Source organism: Fusarium subglutinans, assembly GCF_013396075.1.
Source record: "Fusarium subglutinans strain NRRL 66333 chromosome Unknown NRRL66333_c0000016, whole genome shotgun sequence".
NCBI classification, from domain to species: Eukaryota; Fungi; Ascomycota; class Sordariomycetes; order Hypocreales; family Nectriaceae; genus Fusarium; species Fusarium subglutinans.
The window spans coordinates 391,815-412,880 of NW_023502079.1; the positions used below are offsets into that span (position 1 = coordinate 391,815).

Consider the following 21,066-nt stretch of genomic DNA (forward strand, 5'->3'; position numbering starts at 1 on the left):
ATGGCATCTGGGAATGGGAGTGACATGACGGCGGGTGCTGAGTTTGCCGAAAGACAGATCGAATAAGTGATGGAAATATGGAGAAGAGGAAAATTACGAGAGGTTTAGGTTAGACTTATATACCTATAAAATGATTATTAAGGTTGCGCTCAAAGAAACTTTGTAGCTGGGGTTTGTGGCTAAGAGCTTAAATCAGCACATAGAACTTAGATCTCCCTCCCACGTCAACCAGGCGTCTTCATTTGTGCCAAAGCATACCATATTGTACCCTCCCAGTCCTGCAGCGAGCTCCGCAACGGCGGCGGTTGCACTGCTCGCGTAACATCGGAGCTCTTTGCCGTGAAAGCCGCCAGAATCTGGCGCATCCCCTCTGTTTCGTATGCTCTGGAGTAAAGGTTCACTTTGTAAAGATTCCCACATTTCACTTCCTCGGCGATGAGATATGACACGTACAGCTGAATCAAGCCAGCTGTTGCAGCCATGATGGGAGCTGCGAAAGACGTTCCCCACCGAAAGCCATAACCGCAGGGAACTCCCTGTGCAAGAGTTCCGAAATGAGGGGGAAAGCTCTTTGATTCGTTCGGGTTGTACTCTTTGGGAAATTCACCCTGTGATGTGGTTCCCCTGACAGATATAACTTCTGGCCAACAAGCCGGAGCTAGTTCTGGCGAGAGGCCGCCGTCATTGCTGGCAGCGGCTAACATGATGAGCTTTGGATGAAGGAGTCCATTTCTCCTGTCCTTTATGGCGTCTTCAATGGCTACCCTCAAGACAGTCGGTTCTGTAATGTAGCCAAAGGACATGGAGATGATGTCAACCATCCACACAGTTGCAGCATGGTGTATGGCCTAACAGATGATCTGTAAGCACGATTTCTGGGTAGATAAAAACATTGTGCATAGCGCAGGGATACAGTTGGGTTGACTCACCCGTCTAATACTATCCAAAACTCCGTCATATGTCTCAAGGTCAACCATGTCTCTCTTGTGGGGGGCTATGCGGGCAACATAGATGTTGGCTCGCGGAAGCAACATTAGCAGAAGGGTGGTGATGCTTGTGCCGTGCTTCCCGTTTGAGCCCAAGTTGCGAGCTCCTACACCATCTTCGTCAATCATGTCCGTGCTTTTCGGAGTGGCGAAGTCTCGCCAAATTATTCTCTTCAGGTCATCAGGGTCACCCAGGCGTTCTCTTTTGAAAAAGTTGCAGTCTGGGTCGCATCCAGTATCCAGAATGCAAATCTTTGGCTGTTTCCCCTTCGTATTAACACGCTCGTGGACAGCACCACTAAGGTCCAGAAAGCTTGATATCCATTCAATACCGTTGTCCGCCCTAAGGTGATCAAACAAATCAGACAAGCCAACAACAGAGGGAATGCTGCTAATTAAGTCAGCCACCTACACATCTTTTTTGGCCCCCTTGGGCTTTTCCAGGAAAGTCATAAAGCTCTTGTACTGATCAATCTTGTTCGAGGTACTAACATAGCCTTGGCTAGGGTAGCTTATTTGTCCAACCTGTAAAGTTGGCAGCGCTAACGTGTCGGAATGGAATGTGGACAGATAAAGGAGCCTTAATGGATGCACGACATTGCGTAGGAGCCAGTCTCGTTTCTCTATCACACGCGCATTGGTCTTCTCTGCATTGTGAGCGAAAAGCCTAACGTCCAAGCAATTCACGATTGCTTGTTGGATCTGTTGATGGCCTTCAAACTGTAACCGGGCATATCCCGCGTACTGAGCTCGTCGCACGTGTGCCTCTGACCACGTCAAGTCATTTGTTAGTCCTGAATCCTCCCAAATATCGAGAAGCAAAAGGCCAAGAGAGATCGGACCTGGGTAGAACCTGGCACCTCTATGATCTTGGTGGAAGTCCATTCCCAAGTCGCTGTCATAAGCTTGTCTGAGTTCATCTTCTGTCTTGAAATTGATACTAACGTAAGGATGCCGATGCGAGAAGAGCGACAGGCCATTAGTCGTGTCAGTAGCAGGCCGCGACGGATCCTCTGTGTCGGGAATCGTGGACAGGCTTTTGAGCGTCCACAGTTGCTGGGCTGTGAGTCGAGTATTGTAGTATTGGCTCACGGACCTACCGACGACATAGGCCAAAAAAACCTTGTCATGTGCCGACATTCTCGAGACATCTCGTTCTAGTAGCCGAGGCGCTTCTCTGTTGCCTGCAAGGCATGTTTGGCGACGTGTATTGGGGACTAGCGAATGACCACCAAGCATATGCGCTCCAAGCGCCTTGGTCGTACCAGCCGTAGCATAAAGAATGGGTTTCGCGTCTTCCGACTCTGAGGATAGTAGGCAAAGACGGCATCCGTGACTGGGAGAAATATAGCTCTGACAAAGCGTGCCTTCCAAGATTTCCTCCACAGCCTTTCCTGATTGCATCCTTCGGCTCATTTCGGCCCTGAAGTGTATCAATACATGAAGTCCTATTTCAGATTTCCATGGCCTGGGGGACAGATAAATACCTGCTGATGACATTGACTTCTGCTTCATGATAGCACTTTGTGCTGCCCCCTTTTGTGCATCCGTGTTTGGTGCTTTCGGGCATGGAAGCGCTGAAAATAGCCTCGTACATCCAGGTACCATCTGGGTGTGGAGGTACCTTTGGGTCGTCAAGTCGTAGGTGAAAGGTTCTGAGATGGTTTTCCTGCGGCCGAAATGCATGGCATAAGATCTGGGGGTTCAAGGCAGAGTATAGTACATCTTCCTCCCACTGAGACTCCTTTTCCGATGGGAGACTGTGCTTGGGAACAAGTGTTTGGGAATCGTGTGAGGAGCGTCGCCTCTTGTCAGGTTTGTTTGTTTCGGCCTCGTCGCTCGGGCGCTTAAGTCCATCTGAAACCGGTCCATCGCGATAGTCGAGCGCGTCATTATGAATCTGGTTCTGTGCCGCATTTGGAGGCACTTGTCCAGCCAGTGATCCATCCCTCGAAGCACAAGCTTGGTTAATGAGGTCGTCGACCCCAACGGAGAAGCTGCACTTAATCGCCTGCTGGATAGAAAATTGGAGTTCAGCATTAGCTATGCCTTTTTGGATCCGAGCAACGGAACACAGCTTGGGATAAATCGTCGGTGTTGGCTCAAAGTCAGACAAATCGCTAGGGTATGTGTTCTAAACGTCTGGTTAGCGACATAAAAAATGTACAAATCGCGATTGGTGACCCATACAAGACACGTTTCTTCCAGGAACTGCAACAAAGTGTCGAGTTCTGGGGTGTTGGCAGGCGAGGGAAATGACAGTCGTTTCAATCCAACGAGGCTCAGTAGGCGCAAACTCCCCTCACCACTGGCACTGGGGACCATGAGTCTGGAGCTCTCCTCCGCGATACGCGCCAAGGCCTCAGCCACCACTGGACGTTCCAGTGACTGCACATCCATCAACATCAACGAAACGAAGGATGTAATTGAGATTGAAACATACTACACTTTGGACTGAACTGCACGGGTGGGATGGGATGGGATGGGATGGGATAGCTGCCATTAAGTTCTCACACGGGATAACGCTCCCCTGTAAGCGCCGGGGTCTCTGCAGACCAGCCAACCAGAGAGAGGCCTGAAGAACTCGCGAGACGAACTGGTCACAAGAGAACTCAAGGTGCAGTGCAAGTACAGTAGAGCATGCCTGACCCCCACTGCGGTAACTCAATCGGTTCCAGAACTGATATCTCGTTTATGGACCCGATAATTCTACATGACTACGCCGACTGCTGGTCCCCGTAAGCTTGATTAGGTCCGTGCCGTTACTCTTCACTTTGGAAAAGCACAATCATCCGCCTACTTTGACACTTGGCTATGCCAGATTTAATGAGCTCATTATAGCCGGGCGCTCGGCCCCGTCCGCGACTGGTAGAGTCCCTTGGATCCCAAAATGAGGCGTCCGTCTGGGCCCTCTGTGGCTGGCTAGCTGAAAAACCGCTTCTGTCATCACGCATAAAAGCGATGCGATAGTGCGGCGACTTGCTTACCCCTCTAGCCCCTCCTTGCTAAGCAGGTGTTCTTTCAGCGCCACCAATCCCTCCAAGGCATGCTCTGCCTATCATGACGCTCTGGTTAATGACTAGAAACAAGGCAACCAAAGAGGCAGCGAGGCCACAAGAATCACGTGGACGTATCAGCATCGCACTTCTGCCTGCAGAAAACAACGCATCCTCACGAGCCGCGATATGAGAGTATGAAAGACCGCCACCCGCTATCGTAGATGCTCTCTTCTTGGCGAAGCCATCGCACAGTCCCCAACGCGGGATCACGGAAGCATTGGCGGCCCCACAAAGATGAGTGAGCGCATCACGACATCAAACAAGCTAGATCCAGCGGCTGCGCTCCTTTGGAATCCGCCAGGGGACAAAATTGCCTTTCTTGACGAATTTCCTTTCCCTCGTCTCCGTAGCCCAATCCTGGACGCGACGTTGGCCTGTCGACACAGCTTTAGGAGCATCTGCTTCACGAAACACAGCAAATCGAGATGGGCAGAGGAGAATCTGGTAAGCTTTAACGCTTGGTCCGTCTCCTCGGGAGCTGGTGTTTGGGGAGAGTTTAGCTTGGACGACAAACTCGTGACGAGGAGGCAGGACAGCTGCATCCTGCGAAATCTTTTGTGGATGCTTGATGACTTTGTCAACGCTGTCGGCCGAATAGGCAAGTATATCTATACCTTGAGCTCTAATATACATTCACATATTCGGTGACTAATAACGTCTTATTTCTTTTCAATACAGGTGGACCTGCCCAAGAATTCAACGTCCAAGGAGCAGAATCAGTGCTTAAGCAACTTTTCACTCTTACAACTAACTTTATTCGGTCTCTTCCATTTACCCGCCTCTGGGACTCTGAGTCATCTTTTGGAGATGAAGCAGATGAGGACTTGGTGTTGTTTAAAGCAACCCTCCTCTCCGAGTATGATCCTTTCATGGTCAACGCAGACGAAGGCCGTGTCCAGAGTATCACAGCTGTACGGGATCGACTGATTCAAGCAAACTCAAAACGACGTGTTCGTCTTCAAAAAGCCCGGAAGCGCAGAGCTGAACCCAGATCAGACATTTCGCCCCAGCCGCCACAGGATCAAGGCCCTTACCCTGTCTTGCCACCTCCAGTGGCCGCTGGTAGCAAGGTCTTTGAATGTCCTCACTGTTTCGAGAACCTGCCGGTATATCTAGCTCGCGCAGGCCATTGGAGGTGAAGTTGATATTCTAGTTTTCTTATCAGCGCAATGCCTAACAGATCTTATAGAGAGCACGTCATGGCTGATCTTGCACCATTTACGTGTGTGGTATCGGAATGCCAGCATCCGAACTTGTTCTTCACTTCAGAGTTTGACTGGAGATCGCATGTGGAACGTGTACACGGCGTGCAGCGGTGGACATGCTATTACTGCGAGCCGTCTATTTGGTTCGACAGTCTTGGAACCCTAAGAGCACATCTGGAGGCGAAAAGAGCCGACAGGGTGCATTCTACCGCTCTCGAGCTCGGGGACTCTGAAATTTCGGCCGAGACGGCTAGTTGGCAGATTGACAAGCCTTTAGAATGCCCGTTTTGTCCCGAACTCGCCCTGAGGGATCGTTCTCTAGATCACATCGCCAAATGCTTGATTGGTTTCGCCATGAAGGCACTGCTATATAATGATACGTATGTTCTGCAATTCACGTCCGCTTTTGAAGGAAACCAGACTGATCATTTGAATAGAGACATCCGTAGGGCAACGACGGCAGTGCCGGTGTTACCCGTCGAAGCGTCGGATGCAGTGGTCACCGTTGGTTTAGCCATGCCTGTAGAGAGCATAGCCATGCCAATTGATCTGCTGGGTACCGAAGGTCAACCTGTTTCGGATCGTCCGCAAGTCATCAGCCCCAAGAATCTGCGACAGACTTCGACTGGGTCTAAACGATCCTCAAAGACTAGGCCAAAGCCTGACGGCTATCACAGCCGTGGTAGCGCTGCTAGGATAACTCTTCCTTTGGTGGTTCCGCAAGCTGTTGCACAGGGATCAGCGCTGCCTCCAGAGTCAGTGGTGATGAGCGGTGGCCCTCCGACAAAGCGGCGGAAGCTGAGTGAAGATGACTTGAATACTCGGATCTCCTATACATCCTCAGTCTTGGCAACTATCAACGGATCTGGGCTCTCAGGCTCCACTGGTCGTATTGTGGCGAGCGGAAATACTACAATGAGAACGCAGTGGGTTAGTGAGTGGGATTCCGAAGGGTTGCCCTGGGAGGGATGGGAAAGTTGCTATCCCGGCTACACCGGCAAGAAAACCCATAAACGACAATCCATGGTTGAAATGGAGAAGTTTGAAAGAGTCGAGAAGCGCATTTCTACTTGAGACCACGCGATGCGGGTGCAGAGTGGAACAAATTCACAAGCACTGGTAAGCATTACCAAATGGTGGTTGCATACCATGAGGAATGTGCAGTATGGTTCGCCCAGGCATACTCATTCGAGTTTAGACAGCCGGATTATGCACCTCATCATGTGAGGCGAGCAGTCGGGGCTCTCCGTTTTCCAATAGAACTGATATGCGGCCCTCCATGTCCCTCGGCGGTAAGGCGTGCTTCGCCGCCTTTGGTATACATGTAGCTCTCCCATTCAGCCCGGGCGTTATCACTCAGCATAAATTCTTTCCCTTCCCCTCTCCGTTAATCCCCTCCAGACCAGCTAAGCTAGTATTCCACTTTCAACCTCAGCGCCGCTTCACCTTCTCCCAGGCCATCCGTTGGCAAACCAAATACTCATACCCAGGCGCTCCTACATCATCCCACCATGGCCTCGGAGCACAGTTACATTCTTGTCCCGGAACCCGGCCAGCCCACTTCGCAGATCGCCATTGGCAATATCTTCAGAGACCGCAGAAAGGTCGATCAGCAGCCATTCGCCGGACCCGGGTCGGGCGTTCTCACGCAGCTCCATGCAACCGAGCATGATGTAAACCTCACCTTCAACATCAGCAAGCGCTTGGCTGCCGGCCTTAAAGCAAAGCTGTGTTCTTTCCTTGGCATCAGCGCGAGCTTTGACTCTTCCGAGGAGGGGGATGTTGCCTTGAAAATTGGCAAGGTCGAAACATACCGGATCGCCATGGAGGGTGATATCCTTCATCGGTATGTTAAAAGGCGGCTCGAGGAGCTGGACCAGGATGCAGAGGGACTGAGAAAGCTCAGGCTTGATCCTGATAAGTCAGGACGACTATTCATGATCACGGGCGTCAAGGTCGCCACAGATATGGTAAGATATGTTGCAGAGAAACGCCAGCGCGGAGGAAACATCGATGCCGGATTTCCTCTGGATCCGCACCAAGCGGCAGGTCTGCAAGCTTCTGGCGTCATGAGTAAAAACAGGAATTGGTCGATTTCTGGGAAAATGGATGGGCCTGTTGTGATTGCCTATCAGTTGTATTATGTGCCATGGAAGAATGACAAGGCTCGAATCCAGAAGAATTTGAAGTACGGGATGTTGGGTGATGAGAAGGACAACGATAAAGATGAAGAAGAAGAAGAAGATGATGATGATGATGAAGAGAACGAGGAGCTAGAGGACGAGTGGGGTTGGTTCATGCAGCTTGGAAGCTAATCAAAGGTAGCTACCTGTATACAAGTCTGCAATAACAATGGCTAGGTACACTGAGAGTTAAGGAGAGGCAGTCCCATTACTCAAACACGGTGCGCGATATTCACGTTAACAATAGAAGCCCTATGAGCTATCAAAACTTGGTGTGTACATAAACTTCCTGAGTCGAGGTCGTTCCAGTCACTACGAACCGGCCCTTTGTGGAAGCTAAGTTCCGCGTGGTGATAATAATTGACTGTGGCTAGCTGAAAAATGAGGGGTTGCTGAAATAGTCTAAACTGGGCTGGCTGAGCGGAGTCGCCCGGAACTTATCATATTACTCCTATTGGTCTGTTGGAAAGATGGCGACGTCTAGACCAGACTATTGATCTGCCCGTATTCACTAGCGGCGGGAGCCAAGATTTCATATAGAGGCAAACCCTCGCAAGAGCGGCTACATAGTGTCGTTCGTATGGATAGATGCTGAGACATTGGCTGTGATATATGCAATGGAATGTGATAGATGCAACAGTCGTTGCGTAGTTCATGAAGGGGTTAGCGTTGGGTATGCCTGCAGAGCGCTACTCATCCTTCCCAATCATCTATAAAAGCTCATCTTTGAGTCGCCTTGAATCCAAGGAGCCAGACACTGATATTCCACCTCATCTAAAAATACGTTTTCAAGCACACTTTTCTCTTTCTTGCACTACAACCAGACACAATGGCCTCTCAAAGACCTGGGCTACCTCAGATGACGGAGGAGGAGAAAGAGAGACAGAGACGTCTCCTTGAGCTTTGCATGCAACAGGTGGGATTCTTCAGGGGAAAGAAAATCCCAGTCTACACTCCTGGAGAGCTTGAGTACGAGAAATCTGTCGCGAACTCGAACCTCCTCTACCGCTTCGAAAGACCAGGTTGTGTCACCCAACCTGAGCATGAATCCCACGTTCGCATCATTGTTAAACGAGCTAAGGAGGTAGGCCTACCTATTCGAGTCAAGAATGGAGGTCACTCGTATGCAGGATTCTCTGCTATCAACAATGGAATTTCGATTGATCTGGTCAATATGAAACGTGTCGACCTCGACAAGGATAACATGACCATCACAATGGAAGCCGGCGCACTTTGGGCTCATGCTTATCACGAACTGATCAACGACCATCACGATAAACTGGTTATCAATGGAGGGCGTTGCCCTAGTGTCGGAGTCAGTGGTTTCACTCTGGGTGGAGGTCTCGCGCCCTTTACTCGAAGCTTCGGTCTGGGAAGTGATACACTCCTTGAGGTTCGCATTGTGACTGCAGACCATGAAAGCATCAAAGTCAGCCCAAAGGACAAAAAATCTGAAAAGGCAGATCTCTTCTGGGCTCTTTGTGGTGCTGGCGGCAATAATTTTGGGGTAGTCACTGAGCTCAAGATGAAGGTTCAAGAACTGCACCACGATTATGTTGTTGCTGGAGTCTATACCTGGGCACCGGCTCATGACGCTGCATCTCAGATGGCTTTTGAAGAAGCCATGATAAAGTTCTATAGTGCTGACTGGAGCAACGAGATGACGATTGACACCAGTTGGTTGATGGACCTGAAAGATACCCGCGAAGATCCTTCGGTTCGATTTTTGGTCTACTATAATGGATTGGAGAAAGACTTTGACAAAGAGGTTGATGAGAAGCTCGGAAATTGCGGCAAGGTTAACGACAAAGACAAGCCCGATGACACAGACAAGGTTGACAGCAAAGACAAGGTTAGCGACAAAAATAAATCACTGGCACAACAGCTCAAGGATCGAACCCTGCCGGAGAATTCAACACTCTTTCTCCACGAGACTCTTGTAGCTCAGTGGTCAGAAGAAACCCAGAAGGCTTTGCCTTCGAACGCCATGTTCCGGATCTACACCTCCTTCTCTTTCACAAAGGCCACCGTCAAACAGAATATTTCTGAAATAACCAAGACGCTGAAAAAACACTTGGTAGCTTTTAAAGAAGATTTCAAAGGCGAAGAAGGCTCAATCAGAGTGTCTTGGATTCATTCCGGTGGTGAAGCCAGCAAAAAGAGCCCTGACTACTCTGCTTATCCCTGGCGTGCATGTGAATATCACACCTACATCATGATTGAGTGGAAGGATAAGTGGTTAGAGACAAAGATGAGAGGCGTCCTCACAGATCTTAACAAGGAGTTGAGAAAATATTCTATGGACGGGCTTGGTGTGTATATCAATTTCCCGGATGCTACACTCGACAAGGACACATACGAAAAGGCATACTATGGTGACAACTGGGAAAAGTTACAGAGCATCAAGGCACACTGGGATAAGGACAACATCTTCCAGTGGCCTCATGGAGTTCAAGTTGGACCCCACGTTGACTCTGAGGGCACGACGATGGAATTTGCATCTCCGCCTTTACCTCCCAGCAGTAGACCTGTCGTCAAGGGGTTTGCCAATGCAGGGGATGCTGCGGGCGCCTCGGTCGGCAAAACCTGGGACACCTGTAACCTGGCTAGCGGCAGCCCTATAGTCGGTCTAGGTAATTGAGCTAGCTAGTTGGGAGTGTCAAAATTAGTTTTGAGCTTGCAGGTTCAGAACAATCAGTTAATACGATTCTGGTTACATTCTGTGGCTTAAGATGGCTCAATAGCTCCTTTGACCTGCTTCGCAAAACGACTATCGCTGAAGTGCTTATCCAAACTTAAACGCCCTGACTCATGCATCGATAGCACATCCTTCTTTTCAAACGCCTTCCAGATTGTGTTCGTGTCCGTCGCGCTCGTGAAAAGAACCTTGACATGCGTCTTTACCCTTGGGTCAACCGTCAACTGCAGTATCTCGAACAGTACCTTCTCCACACACATGCTTTGCAACATATCTTCATTTTCGTAGACATTCACACTGTCTATCACACAAAAGAGTGTTGTATCGTTGCGTAAGCGACGGGCGAGGACGGTGAACAGCTGGCATAGTTCCTCAATATCCTCAACTCCTCTCTTTAGAAGAGGTAGATTCACCTCTTGGGCGACTTTGTCAAGATCTGCGTCATCAAAGCCATGCTGACGAAGAAGCTGTGTCGTGAGGCTCTTGATGAGTCCGAGGCCGCCGAGCAGTGGATCATCGTGGTCGGTGTGCTGTCCGCAAAAGAACGCAACAGCACAGAAACTATCCACCTGGCGCAAGTTTCGCACGATAGCTGCACTGAACAACGATAAAGGCGTGACACTCGTTCGACTTGGCTTCATGTGTCCGTGAACTAGAAGTTCAGTGGAATTCGTTCTGACAACCCATTGCTTGAACTGTGCGTTCTCCACCAGATGCTCAGCTCTACCTTGATCACGACGATTCACGAGGGCAGCTGAGTCTGAGATCTCAGCCATATCGACCTTATCAACAGCAGAGAGGTCGAAGTCCACGTTCATGTTGAGAATTAGTAGAAGCTGAGCTTGTGATACACGTGCTGGTCCAACCCAAGGTCGTCAGTCTCGACTGCGTGATCGCTCCGCTTCGAGCTGTGTGTGGAGGCGTGTGTATTTGACCGCAAGCCTTGCATTTTGTCTTTTTTGTTCTAGATGTATATGTCGGTGAATCTTTTTAATACGGCGCCGAGATGAACACGAACCGTTGAAAGCAGTCAGGTTGGTGAGGTACTCCTGGGATAGCCTCATAAATGCATTCATCGCATTAGATGCAGTTGTAGCATTAGCCATGTTAGCTGCAGCGTTTTGTTCATTAGCAGTAGCATTGCGTTCGTTGGCTGAAGCCAGTCTTCGTTGTTCGGCTGCCACTTTACGACCGGATTTGTTTATCTCTGACGGGGCGTCTGCGAGTCTAGTTTGTTCTCTCGTGATCGCCCTTTGGTGTAGTGGTTAAGCATCTAGGCAAGCCCCCTGCAGTAATGCAGAAGGCAGTAGGTTTAAGACCTATAAAGGGTATAAAAAGACCCCTTATTAAGGCAGGCTTTTAAGGTAAGCCTAGCGTGCTAACTAAGGCTAAGGTAAGCCTATTACTAGATATAGTAACTATAGAAGCTAAAGATTATAGAAAGTCTATTAGCTTTAGCTAATTAGTAGGCTAGTTATAGTAAGTTAAGGATAAAAAAAAGCTATAATTAGTCTGAATTAAATAAAGCCTAATTTTCCTTACTTTAGAAATTAAATAGTAATAATATAAGGAGGTAATAAGGAATTAGGCTAGATTAAATTATAAAGGGTAGTAACCCTAGATAACTGCAGGCAGCTTAATAAGACTCTAATTCACAGTTCTCTTGTGATCTTGATATGATCTAGTTGGAGCTGTTTCAACTTGTCGATTCCTAGCAGCATAGTTAGCGATGTAGATTCAAATCGACGTTGATGGGCAGCTCACCTTCTGATGCCTTAATACTCACTGATCGAAGCTCACGGAAACTCCCTATATAGGCTTTCTCCATCAGTCTTGAGCTGCTGGAATTGAGTTCCTCTAAGCAGCCCGTTAGATCAGCTTTGTAGCTATCTGCTTGCCACATCGACAGTAGCATCTTCTTCCCTACAGGTGGATCAGTTGATCGTAGATAGAGGAAGTGAATAAGAATCACCCTTTTTTGCTTTCTTTTTCGTAAACAGCCACTATGCTCTCGACATCCTCCAACTTCTCCCGGAACTGACGAAGGCTTGACTCAATCTCCTCTCGAATTTTGGCTGTTCTCTTAGCTGCCTGTCTTACGTTAGCTACTGAGAGATACCAAGAGGTATAGGGCTTCTGAGCTTACGTCAAAAACAATGTCAAACACACAGTGGATTACTGAAGAGTAGTCTGTGTTTGGTAGGAGGGAGAGCAGTCTCTTTCCTTCGTCAACGTTGTCTGTCATTTTGTGCGCTGACCGTTACCAGAACCCGATAAACCCTGAGTAGTCGTAGTAATTCGCTCTGGCCTTTTCGAGGACATTTACAACGTCCTCGAATCTCTCCATCGTGCCTTTACGACGGGCAAAGACCTGCAACTTAAAGGAGACTTTGATCAAGCGTGGGTCCACGTTTATTGAAGCCTGTGATCCACAGCGCCGAGGTATCCCAATGCACTACTCTGGCCTCTCCTTGGAAACACAGGAAGAAATCGACAGCCAGGTTGTGATCGACTTCGAAGAAGCTTTCGCCACTAATGACGTCGGAGGCAAAACTAAGCCATCAGGCTGGACAATCGAAAAGCTGGTCCTCGAGTGCTTTGCCGGCAGTATAAAAGATGAGATGCAACTCTACCTGCACGACGTGCAAACAAAGTGGAAACCCGAGCTCAAAGACATCGACCCAGGTGGTGACTCTGAGGCAGACTACACATCTGACACTTCAGACACGGGAGGTCGCCGACGCCGGACACAGATGAATCGGACTTGTCTTCCAGAGTGTTGTTCCAATGAGAATGTTCACGACGATGTTTTCGTGGAGCATAATAGAAGCAGTGAATTTGTGCAGAGTCAGGTCTGGGAGGACGATATGAACGAGGGGATGCCGTCTTTGACTATCGCGGCGAGATCGTTGAGAGAGGCGATGGAGGATGAGGAGTACATCACTGATGATGACAAGTTGATAACGAACTACGGGGTGTTTGGGTTCATTATGAGGAGTAGAAAGTGGGGTGAGTATATTTCTGGCATTACACCCGGTGTCTTCATGGAGGAGTTAAGTTGTAATTAGACGCTGAACTGACATGAACTACTTACAGCTAAGCTCGACTTGACATATCTCGGGCCCATGAAGGGGCAGAACACTTTCGACTTACTCGTACTTCCACCTGGTCACAGAGAAATGGTGGAAAGTTTGGTGACACAGCATTTCTTGGACAAGACGTCTGCTTACGATGAGACGGATGAAGTTGATATCGTCCGGGGGAAAGGTTCGTAGTGTCAATCCCAAAGCCGTTGACAACTACTGACAGGCAGCGCAGGAAAGGGCTTGATTCTGCTTCTGCATGGGGCACCTGGAGTCGGAAAGACAACTACAGCAGGTAAGTTCATTTATGCTTATGGATGTAGAAATGGTCGACTGACATGGACAGAATGCGTTGCAACCTACTTCCACAAACCTCTCTTCCAAATAACTTGCGGTAGGCGCGGCACTCTCTTTCAACCTTGGTGCATGGTAGCTGACCAGAAGTTGTAGGAGATTTGGGGTCTACAGCAGACGTCGTCGAGAGTCGCTTGGAGAAGAACTTTGCCCTCGCAAGTCGATGGGGCTGCATTCTGCTCATCGATGAAGCAGATGTCTTCCTTGAGGCTCGACAGACAGAAAACTTTGATCGTAACAGTCTTGTCGCTGGTAAGAGAAAGAGTCCCTAAAATATTGTAGTGTGCTGACCGTAGTCCCTCACATCACAGTCTTCCTTCGGACGCTAGAGTACTATACCGGTATTCTCTTCCTCACCACCAACCGTGTCGGCACCTTTGACGAAGCTTTCACGTCACGCATCCACATCAGTCTATACTACCCTCCTCTCAACCTAGAATCCACAGTCGCCGTCTTCAAGGTGAATCTCACTCGCATCAAAGCCCGCTTCGAGAAGAAAAAAGAGAGAGGGGAAGCGGAGCTTGAGCTAGATGAAATGTCAATCGCTACATTTATCCATCGGTATTTTGAGAAGAATAAGGACGCTCGCTGGAACGGTCGTCAGATCCGTAATGCTTGTCAGACAGCGTTAGCCCTTGCTGAATTTGAGGGCCAAAAGCTAGCCAACCCAGCGGCGAGCGGCGGGCGCAACGTCATGGAGTTCGCAGCCATGTCAAAGAAGATGATCAAGGTCAAACTGGCAGAAAAGCACTTCCAAGACGTTGCCAAGGCTTATCTGGCATTCATAAAGTATCTTCGAGAGGTACACGGCGTCAGTGCAGCGCAACAAGCTAAGAACTACCGTCTGCGTCATGATCGATGGGGTCTTGGTGAGTCAGCTAGTCTACTTGCTTCCAGACAAAGGGATTATAGAGAAGAGAGCAAGCCAGAATATGGGCAGCGGTATGGTCCGAGACCAAGCGGGAGAGGAGACCAGCAAACACGAGGGCCACGGTATCGACAAGAACAGAACCTGGATGATGAGAACATCGCAGAAGATTACGGATACACCAATGAATACCACGGGTATGAGGATGACCAGGGGCTGATGCAGGATGACGACGATGGTAGGGACTTTGAGAATGGACCGTCGTTCGACGAGGAAGTTGACTATGCCGAAGGCTATGAAGAGCGCCCTGCTGCACGGGGCAAGCAACCGGCGCAGAAATATGATGAAGATAACGAGTACTACCCAGATGATCAGCAGGAAACTGCCAAGTATCGACCAGGTCCGTCACAGCCAGAGCGACACATAGCCCGTGGTGGAAGTTGTGGAAGAGGCGCCGGACGCAGCCAGCAAGTGTCGCGAAGAGGTGATCACGCCCACAAGAGGAGAGCGATGCCAGGGGCAAATAGAAGGATACCTCATGATGAATCTGATTGAATGGGGTGTTCAGGAAATGTTACATTTTGAGAGAATGCTAGGCATTGATGAACTATGTGATAGTTGAGCATTACATAAAGATTAGAAACCTAACAGCATGTTTATTACAAGGATAGCGGGAGGCTAGCTATTAAGTTCGCTATATTATATCTACAGTATATAGCCACTAGACTGTGTTCTATATTGCTATTGTATACAGTTTTATCAGCTCTGCTTCTGGCTTCTTCCTAGAGCGACTCTGTTGTCTGTGTGAATTTAGATGAGTACGATAGCAATTTTGCGAGAACCTCCTCATTACCTGAGTCAATTATAGTAGTTGGGAACAAAGACTCTTCTTTTTATGAACAACTCTATGGCGATAAGGATACATCCATTTCTTGTGCTTTTACTTGTTCATACCTGTTACATCTCGCGGGGATTTGGGGACGTCATCTAGACCATACCATCATCATTTCGGCCTTTTTCACCTTGTCAGAGCCAATAAGTCAAATAATTAGGGAGAAAAAAGAAACAAGTCTGCTCGTGGAATGGTAAACAGAAACATATAATCTGGATATATGTTTTGCTTTCAGCTAATATCTAACTCTCAGAACTATGACAATCTTTTAACTAATTTCCATCTGTCAGTTTCGCATCAGCGCGTATTAATTCCTTCAACATCAGATTTGTCTTGACCGTATCGACATGGTCTTTTCCTAGAAGCTGTGTTTGCGTCTTTAGTGTTTCTTGAAAAAGCTTCTTCGCTTTTACAGACTGCCCCTGCAATCTCAGATTCAAGGCTAGACTGCACGCGGTTCGCAATAGAGCTGGATCATCGGGGTCAAGTAGACTTCTCTGCGCGTCAAGAATACGATGCAGGTCTTTCCCTGCAACGTCAATCGATCCATGTTCTTGTAGCAAAAGAGCAGCGCTATGCCTTGTTACGAGTGTGTCTGGATGATCCCATCCTAGGATCTCCATCTGTTCTGGCAAAAGAGTCTGCAGCACTTCTTGGGTGTCCTCTAGTCGTCCTTGACGACCGTAGGAGCAGACAAGGTTACCAAGGATTCGGAATCGCAATACCAGTGCTTCGCGAGTCTGTTCTTTCAGTCCATCGGTAAGGGCGCAATGATATAGCTTCTCAGCTTTATCGAACTCTCCTTTACTGTCGTATGCCAACGCCAGGTTATACTGGTGACGGGCTGTGCCTATATGGTCGGCCTTTCTTTTGGATTGGTGCCAGTCCAAGACACGCTTATATAGGTCGACCGTGTTGCTGGAGCCTTTTTTCTGGCGCTGCGCCAGTTGCATGCCGGCAAGTTCGCTTACACGACCAATAGTCTTTTCATGGTCTTTACCGTAATCGTTGCTCTTGCTCAGCTTATCGACGTCAGCTTGTGTGGTGGTGAGGCTTCTTGCGCCGGGTTCTTGGGTCATCATTTGAGGCTCCCTTTTCAGGGCCTTTTTGACATGCTCAACGTCCTTCTTGGTCTGTGACATGATATTCTCCCTATTCTTGATAGTGGTATCGGCCTCCAGTATTTTGATGCACTTTTGGAGTTGTGCCAGAGCACGAGAAAATTGCTTCGAGCGATCGTAGTGCTCGAAGACGGCACGATGTAGCTTGACCATGTTTTCCCTCATGACGCTAGAGTGAGATTCGCACTTCAAGAGGGCTAATGCACAAGACAAAAGACCCTCGCTTGTCTCGGGCGTCAGTCTTTCGCACATTACCGAAAGTGCAAGCTCCTCAATCGCGATCTTTTGGTCAGGATGCTTAGTCAACCAGTCCCGAACACACACCCTGATGGCACTTGTGATGTGATAGATTCGCTTATCCGTTGAAGGCTCGACAATGCCGTATTTCACCAGGATAGGTATTTGTTTTGAGATCTGAGCCCGGTCCAAGAGTGTTCCCGGAACACTCTGTAGGTCGATTGCACCCATCATAAGCATTAGATCCACAGACTCTGGGTGTTCTTTCTTCATAAGGTCCAGGAGCAAGTTCCACGCTCTTGCAGTCGGACGCTTCTCTTCAGCCTGCGCTTTAACGGCTTTCAAGACGTCTTGGCGTTTCATCGATGACCGAACTTGCTCTTGGTAGATTTGTAACAAGACGAAGCCGATAGGGAGATTGTCCACTGCCTTGGCAATCTCCTGAATCCATCTGTTTCGGTCTGCATCTTTGGTAATTCTACCGATCATGAGTATTGAGGCGTCTTTCTCATCCAGTTTTGGCATTTCGGTTGAGTTATCAGATAGTTTTCCCACCTGACGCAAGGATAAACTCTTGGACTGTGTTGTGATAAGAACACTTGAGTGGACACTGTCGGGGATGAAACCAAGCAAAGACCTTCCGGTGTGCTGCGCACTTGTGGCCTGCAGCAAAGCTTCGTCTTCCAAACCATCCAGAATCATAAGCCAATGGCCGCTCGACTCGTAGCGGAGAAATTTCCAGACCGTCTCAAGTATCATGCTCATGTCCATACCGTCTCTGACGAGCCGGCGGTCTTCGGCAATGCGTTTGTAAGAGCATTCGAACTGCTCCGCCGATCCAGCGTTGACCCAAAGGATGTGGGAAGCGGGGTATTGTCTCCGATACCTATATGCGTATTCCACGGCTACATGAGATTTTCTGGAAGCTCTCAGTCACTAGATATAACGAATATGACCACGCTAGACAACTCACCCAGTTCCCGCTAGCCCATAAAGAGCGACGCGTCCGCTGGACTCGAACTTTTGCGCAATCTTGTCAAGCAACCCACCGCGCGGTGCGAATTTATCTTCGGTCGCGATGGGGGCAGGGAGAGTGGGAATCAGGCGCCCTCGGTCAAGTTTAGCTCCAGCAGAGCTTACTTCTACCAAATCAAGATGTTAGACAAACTTTCATGTAGTAGTTCAAAGCAGATAAAGTCTCATTCATGTCTATCTCATCTTCTTCTCCCATCATGTCGACATTCTTTCTCAGCGAAACCTAGGGGAGAGTTGAAAGACACGACCGGGAAATACATCAGTGCTGTATTCAAACCCTCTTATGTCGCTTTCATATGGGAGTAGCATTTTGGGCTCTGCCTTACCTCTGATACCCATTTCTATACTCTTTTGCGCCATCCGAACAACCTCTCTGCTTACGCTTTGGTAGTTGTTGTCCTGCTCATTCTCAAACTTGTTCATTGAGAAATGGTCGAGGGGAAGCTCTTCTTTCTGATGACCGCTCAGTGTGCCTGATGTTTCATCGACAAGGAATGCCTATTCGGATGAATCAGTCTGCGAATCGCGAGAAGTCTCTAGGTTAACATACCGGTGCTTTCAAGCCCACGATTGCTCCGACGTTGGTGATTCTTTGCTCATAGAAGCAGAATATCTCGGGACGTCTGGAAATGTTATGAACACGTCGGGTAAAGTTGTGTACTACACTCTTCAGAACATCACTGTTGCGTTCGACTGAACCAAGAATGTTGGGCTCAACGTGGAGTTTGCTGGCAAGGATACTCTGATAGATCTGTCCCTGCGTTGAGAGGACACCATCTGCGACACCATGATGAGGTGTGCCGAGAAAGACCATCCCGTTGACATTGTCTGTGGAAAGATTGGACCAGTCCTCCGGCTGTAAATGGAGACTGAGATACGCCTACAGAGTGTTAGCACATATTGTTCCATGACTCAGCATCAAGACTTACCTGCTGCATCACGAGGCCACCAAGGCAATGTCCAATGAATATGACCGGGCGCTCGGGGCATTTCTGGGTCACAGTTACATTAGTATCAGCAGAACAAGTTACTTGTAACTTTCTTAAATACCTTTCTCTCATGGCCAAGGCTTCTCAAAAGTTTCGCTGCCACACCTTCGAGGCTGGATTTCACGGCGCTATCCCCGATCCACTGCGAGTTGTAGCAGTAGCTCATAATTCGAGCATCTGGGAGCTCCGATGGTAGCATGTCTTTGTCGCTCAACCAATTACGTTTTGACGCATGGTGGTTCCACGTATCACTCGGGTTCACGCCTAGACCGTGAACAGCTACAATACTGCAAGGTGATGAGCGACTGTTGTGAACAAAAGGATTGGGGGGGGGGGGCTGTCCTTGTGGTGGTGTGTAGTATGTTTTCAACCCCTCATCCTGCGGTCTGATCTTAACCAAGCCGGCGATCATCTGCTGCGTCTTGGATGGCTTGCTTTGGACGTCTTGGTTTGCTGATGCAGGTGTTTTTTCGACTTGAGTCTTTTCAGAGGCCATGCTATCAACACTTGGCTTGGAGGGAAGCGCTTCGTGTGCTTTCTCCGAACCAGGTTGAGGTTCGTCCACGGTCAATTCGGGTTGGAAACTCATGTTTTTGGGAAATTAAGACCTAGGTCCGTTGAGCAAACCTCGAGTCTCAATACAAAGCTAGGGATGAATGAGAATTGATGCTTGGCATAAATAGATTATGAACCAAGCGCAATCACTTTGGGTAGTAGTAGTACAATCGTGGGATGGCGCCCTATAATTCTGAAGTATGAGTATAGGCTATCGTGCTTAAATTACGGAAGAGCTGCGACTTTAACAATAATCGAAGCTAATCCTTGAAATTGGCACTCTAAGATAACGTTCTATAATCAGATGGCTATCTTTCAGCCGCTCGACCGAAAAGACACCTGAGCAAGGGCTGCGCCGTGCTGACTGCAGACCCCGCCCCCAAACATCCCGTCGATTACACCGAATGAGCAAGTGATAAGCACAGCCTGATTTTTTCAATATTGGTTTTCATGCAATCCAGTGTGCGATATCAAAACTTTCACTGTATACATAACAAGGAGTAGTATTCACTGATCTCCACTCACATGATGCTAACAGACCGGGCAACCATCTGCTACACCAATAAGGAAGCAATACAAACGCACGGCGCTCCTTGTTACAACCTCGCTTACGATAATTCCTAGACAAGGTGACCTCTGCGAGGCAAAATGCACCTTACAATAGTTCCTTGGTGCGTTGGCATTTCCCTCAGCCTGATTGGGGTCACAGAATTGTCCTCACCGCATGGACAGTTATTTCGGTGCCTATTGACGTCTGTAATTATCTATACCGCATTTCGCTATCTGGTGCGACGCTGTTACCCTCGCTCACAACACAGACTTTCCTCCGAGCATCATTTTCAACCATGGATGTTCATCCTCCTTTCAGGCTGGACGAGAACGTGATCCTCGGTCCCGATGCTGCCATGCCTGTTCCGGGCCATCCCACTGTCACTCTCGCTGACTCGCACGAGGCAGCCCTTTTCCTAAAGCGGGAGCTGTCGACCGAGAGGCTGAGACAACTGTATAGGCTCTTGTTTTTTGTTTCCCGCCCCCGAAACATCAGCTCCCTGTCCCAACAGATTGTCAAGGGCCGAGAGATTTGCATTTCCGAGCTCCCAGACCACCACCTCGTCTGGCACCACAAGCGTGTTTTCATCAAGCCTGTGCCAAAGTTCCTCCTTAGCCATGCCTTCTGGGCCACGCACCTCCGGCCCAACTTGGAGGCTGAGTACCACTTCCGACTCGAAGCCTTGGGCTTCCTTCGGACTTACTCGGCACTAATCCTGCATGAGTCAGACTTCGAACTGGCCCTGCAGTTGAGGCTGGTGCCAAAGACTTTTACATGGGAGACTTGGTGCATCTTCATCGCAGCGTTCAAAAACATGAGCGACAAGGCTGTGTCCAAGCGGTATCACTATGGGGAGATTCGCCTGACACGTCTCAATTTCTGGCACAGTCTTATTCTGGGCACAAGTTTTCTGGAGATCAATGGTCATTATGGCCGTTATTTTGCAGGCATTGGTGGACCTATGCTGTTCACCCTTGCAGCGATCACTGTGATTTTGGGCGCAATGCAAATTGGGTTGGAGACGGATGGCCACTATTACCGAACACTAGGTACAACCGTGGTTCCTTTGGTGGTTGTGGCAACTGTGGTGTCTTTGGCCTTCTTCCCTTTGCTCTATATATTCTTCTTGCTACGGGAGCTGTACTTCTTCATCTTTCACTTTCGAAAGCTAGAGTAGGGTGAGGACTTCAACAAAAAATTACAATCTACTATTTGTCCAGTAACAATCCGTTTCTTCTTTATTAGTAGTAA

At 48.8% G+C, this 21,066-nt stretch overlaps 8 protein-coding genes across 8 annotated transcripts; 5 read left to right on the plus strand and 3 right to left on the minus strand.

Annotated features, from left to right (window-relative positions):
* Positions 1–224: 224 nt before the first annotated feature.
* FSUBG_1954 (serine protease) lies at positions 225–3,489 on the minus strand (the record flags this gene model as incomplete). Its single annotated transcript, XM_036679675.1, has 6 exons — positions 225–848; positions 930–1,329; positions 1,399–2,409; positions 2,474–3,120; positions 3,177–3,374; positions 3,430–3,489. The coding sequence occupies 6 exons, from the start codon at positions 3,487–3,489 to the stop codon at positions 225–227; spliced, it is 2,940 nt and encodes a 979-aa protein (XP_036542597.1).
* Positions 3,490–4,470: 981 nt separating this feature from the next.
* Positions 4,471–6,324, plus strand: FSUBG_1955 (transcription factor Zn C2H2; the record flags this gene model as incomplete). Its single annotated transcript, XM_036679676.1, has 4 exons — positions 4,471–4,489; positions 4,724–5,180; positions 5,235–5,630; positions 5,688–6,324. The coding sequence occupies 4 exons, from the start codon at positions 4,471–4,473 to the stop codon at positions 6,322–6,324; spliced, it is 1,509 nt and encodes a 502-aa protein (XP_036542598.1).
* A 437-nt stretch (positions 6,325–6,761) lies between these two features.
* Positions 6,762–7,565, plus strand: FSUBG_1956 (uncharacterized protein; the record flags this gene model as incomplete). The annotated part of the gene is made up of 1 exon (XM_036679677.1): positions 6,762–7,565. The coding sequence occupies one exon, from the start codon at positions 6,762–6,764 to the stop codon at positions 7,563–7,565; it is 804 nt and encodes a 267-aa protein (XP_036542599.1).
* A 697-nt stretch (positions 7,566–8,262) lies between these two features.
* On the plus strand, positions 8,263–10,074 carry FSUBG_1957 (6-hydroxy-D-nicotine oxidase; the record flags this gene model as incomplete). Its single annotated transcript, XM_036679678.1, has 1 exon — positions 8,263–10,074. The coding sequence occupies one exon, from the start codon at positions 8,263–8,265 to the stop codon at positions 10,072–10,074; it is 1,812 nt and encodes a 603-aa protein (XP_036542600.1).
* Positions 10,075–10,160: 86 nt separating this feature from the next.
* FSUBG_1958 (uncharacterized protein) lies at positions 10,161–10,949 on the minus strand (the record flags this gene model as incomplete). Its single annotated transcript, XM_036679679.1, has 1 exon — positions 10,161–10,949. The coding sequence occupies one exon, from the start codon at positions 10,947–10,949 to the stop codon at positions 10,161–10,163; it is 789 nt and encodes a 262-aa protein (XP_036542601.1).
* A 1,632-nt stretch (positions 10,950–12,581) lies between these two features.
* FSUBG_1959 (TOB3 (member of AAA-ATPase family)) lies at positions 12,582–14,991 on the plus strand (the record flags this gene model as incomplete). Its single annotated transcript, XM_036679680.1, has 6 exons — positions 12,582–13,140; positions 13,228–13,398; positions 13,450–13,509; positions 13,561–13,608; positions 13,665–13,820; positions 13,865–14,991. The coding sequence occupies 6 exons, from the start codon at positions 12,582–12,584 to the stop codon at positions 14,989–14,991; spliced, it is 2,121 nt and encodes a 706-aa protein (XP_036542602.1).
* A 609-nt stretch (positions 14,992–15,600) lies between these two features.
* Positions 15,601–19,299, minus strand: FSUBG_1960 (kinesin; the record flags this gene model as incomplete). Its single annotated transcript, XM_036679682.1, has 6 exons — positions 15,601–17,605; positions 17,660–17,825; positions 18,048–18,219; positions 18,272–18,601; positions 18,651–18,713; positions 18,772–19,299. 6 exons carry the CDS (start codon positions 19,297–19,299, stop codon positions 15,601–15,603), a joined length of 3,264 nt encoding a protein of 1,087 aa, XP_036542603.1.
* An 811-nt stretch (positions 19,300–20,110) lies between these two features.
* FSUBG_1961 (subtilisin-like serine protease) lies at positions 20,111–20,992 on the plus strand (the record flags this gene model as incomplete). The annotated part of the gene is made up of 1 exon (XM_036679683.1): positions 20,111–20,992. The coding sequence occupies one exon, from the start codon at positions 20,111–20,113 to the stop codon at positions 20,990–20,992; it is 882 nt and encodes a 293-aa protein (XP_036542604.1).
* Between the last annotated feature and the right edge of the window lie 74 nt (positions 20,993–21,066).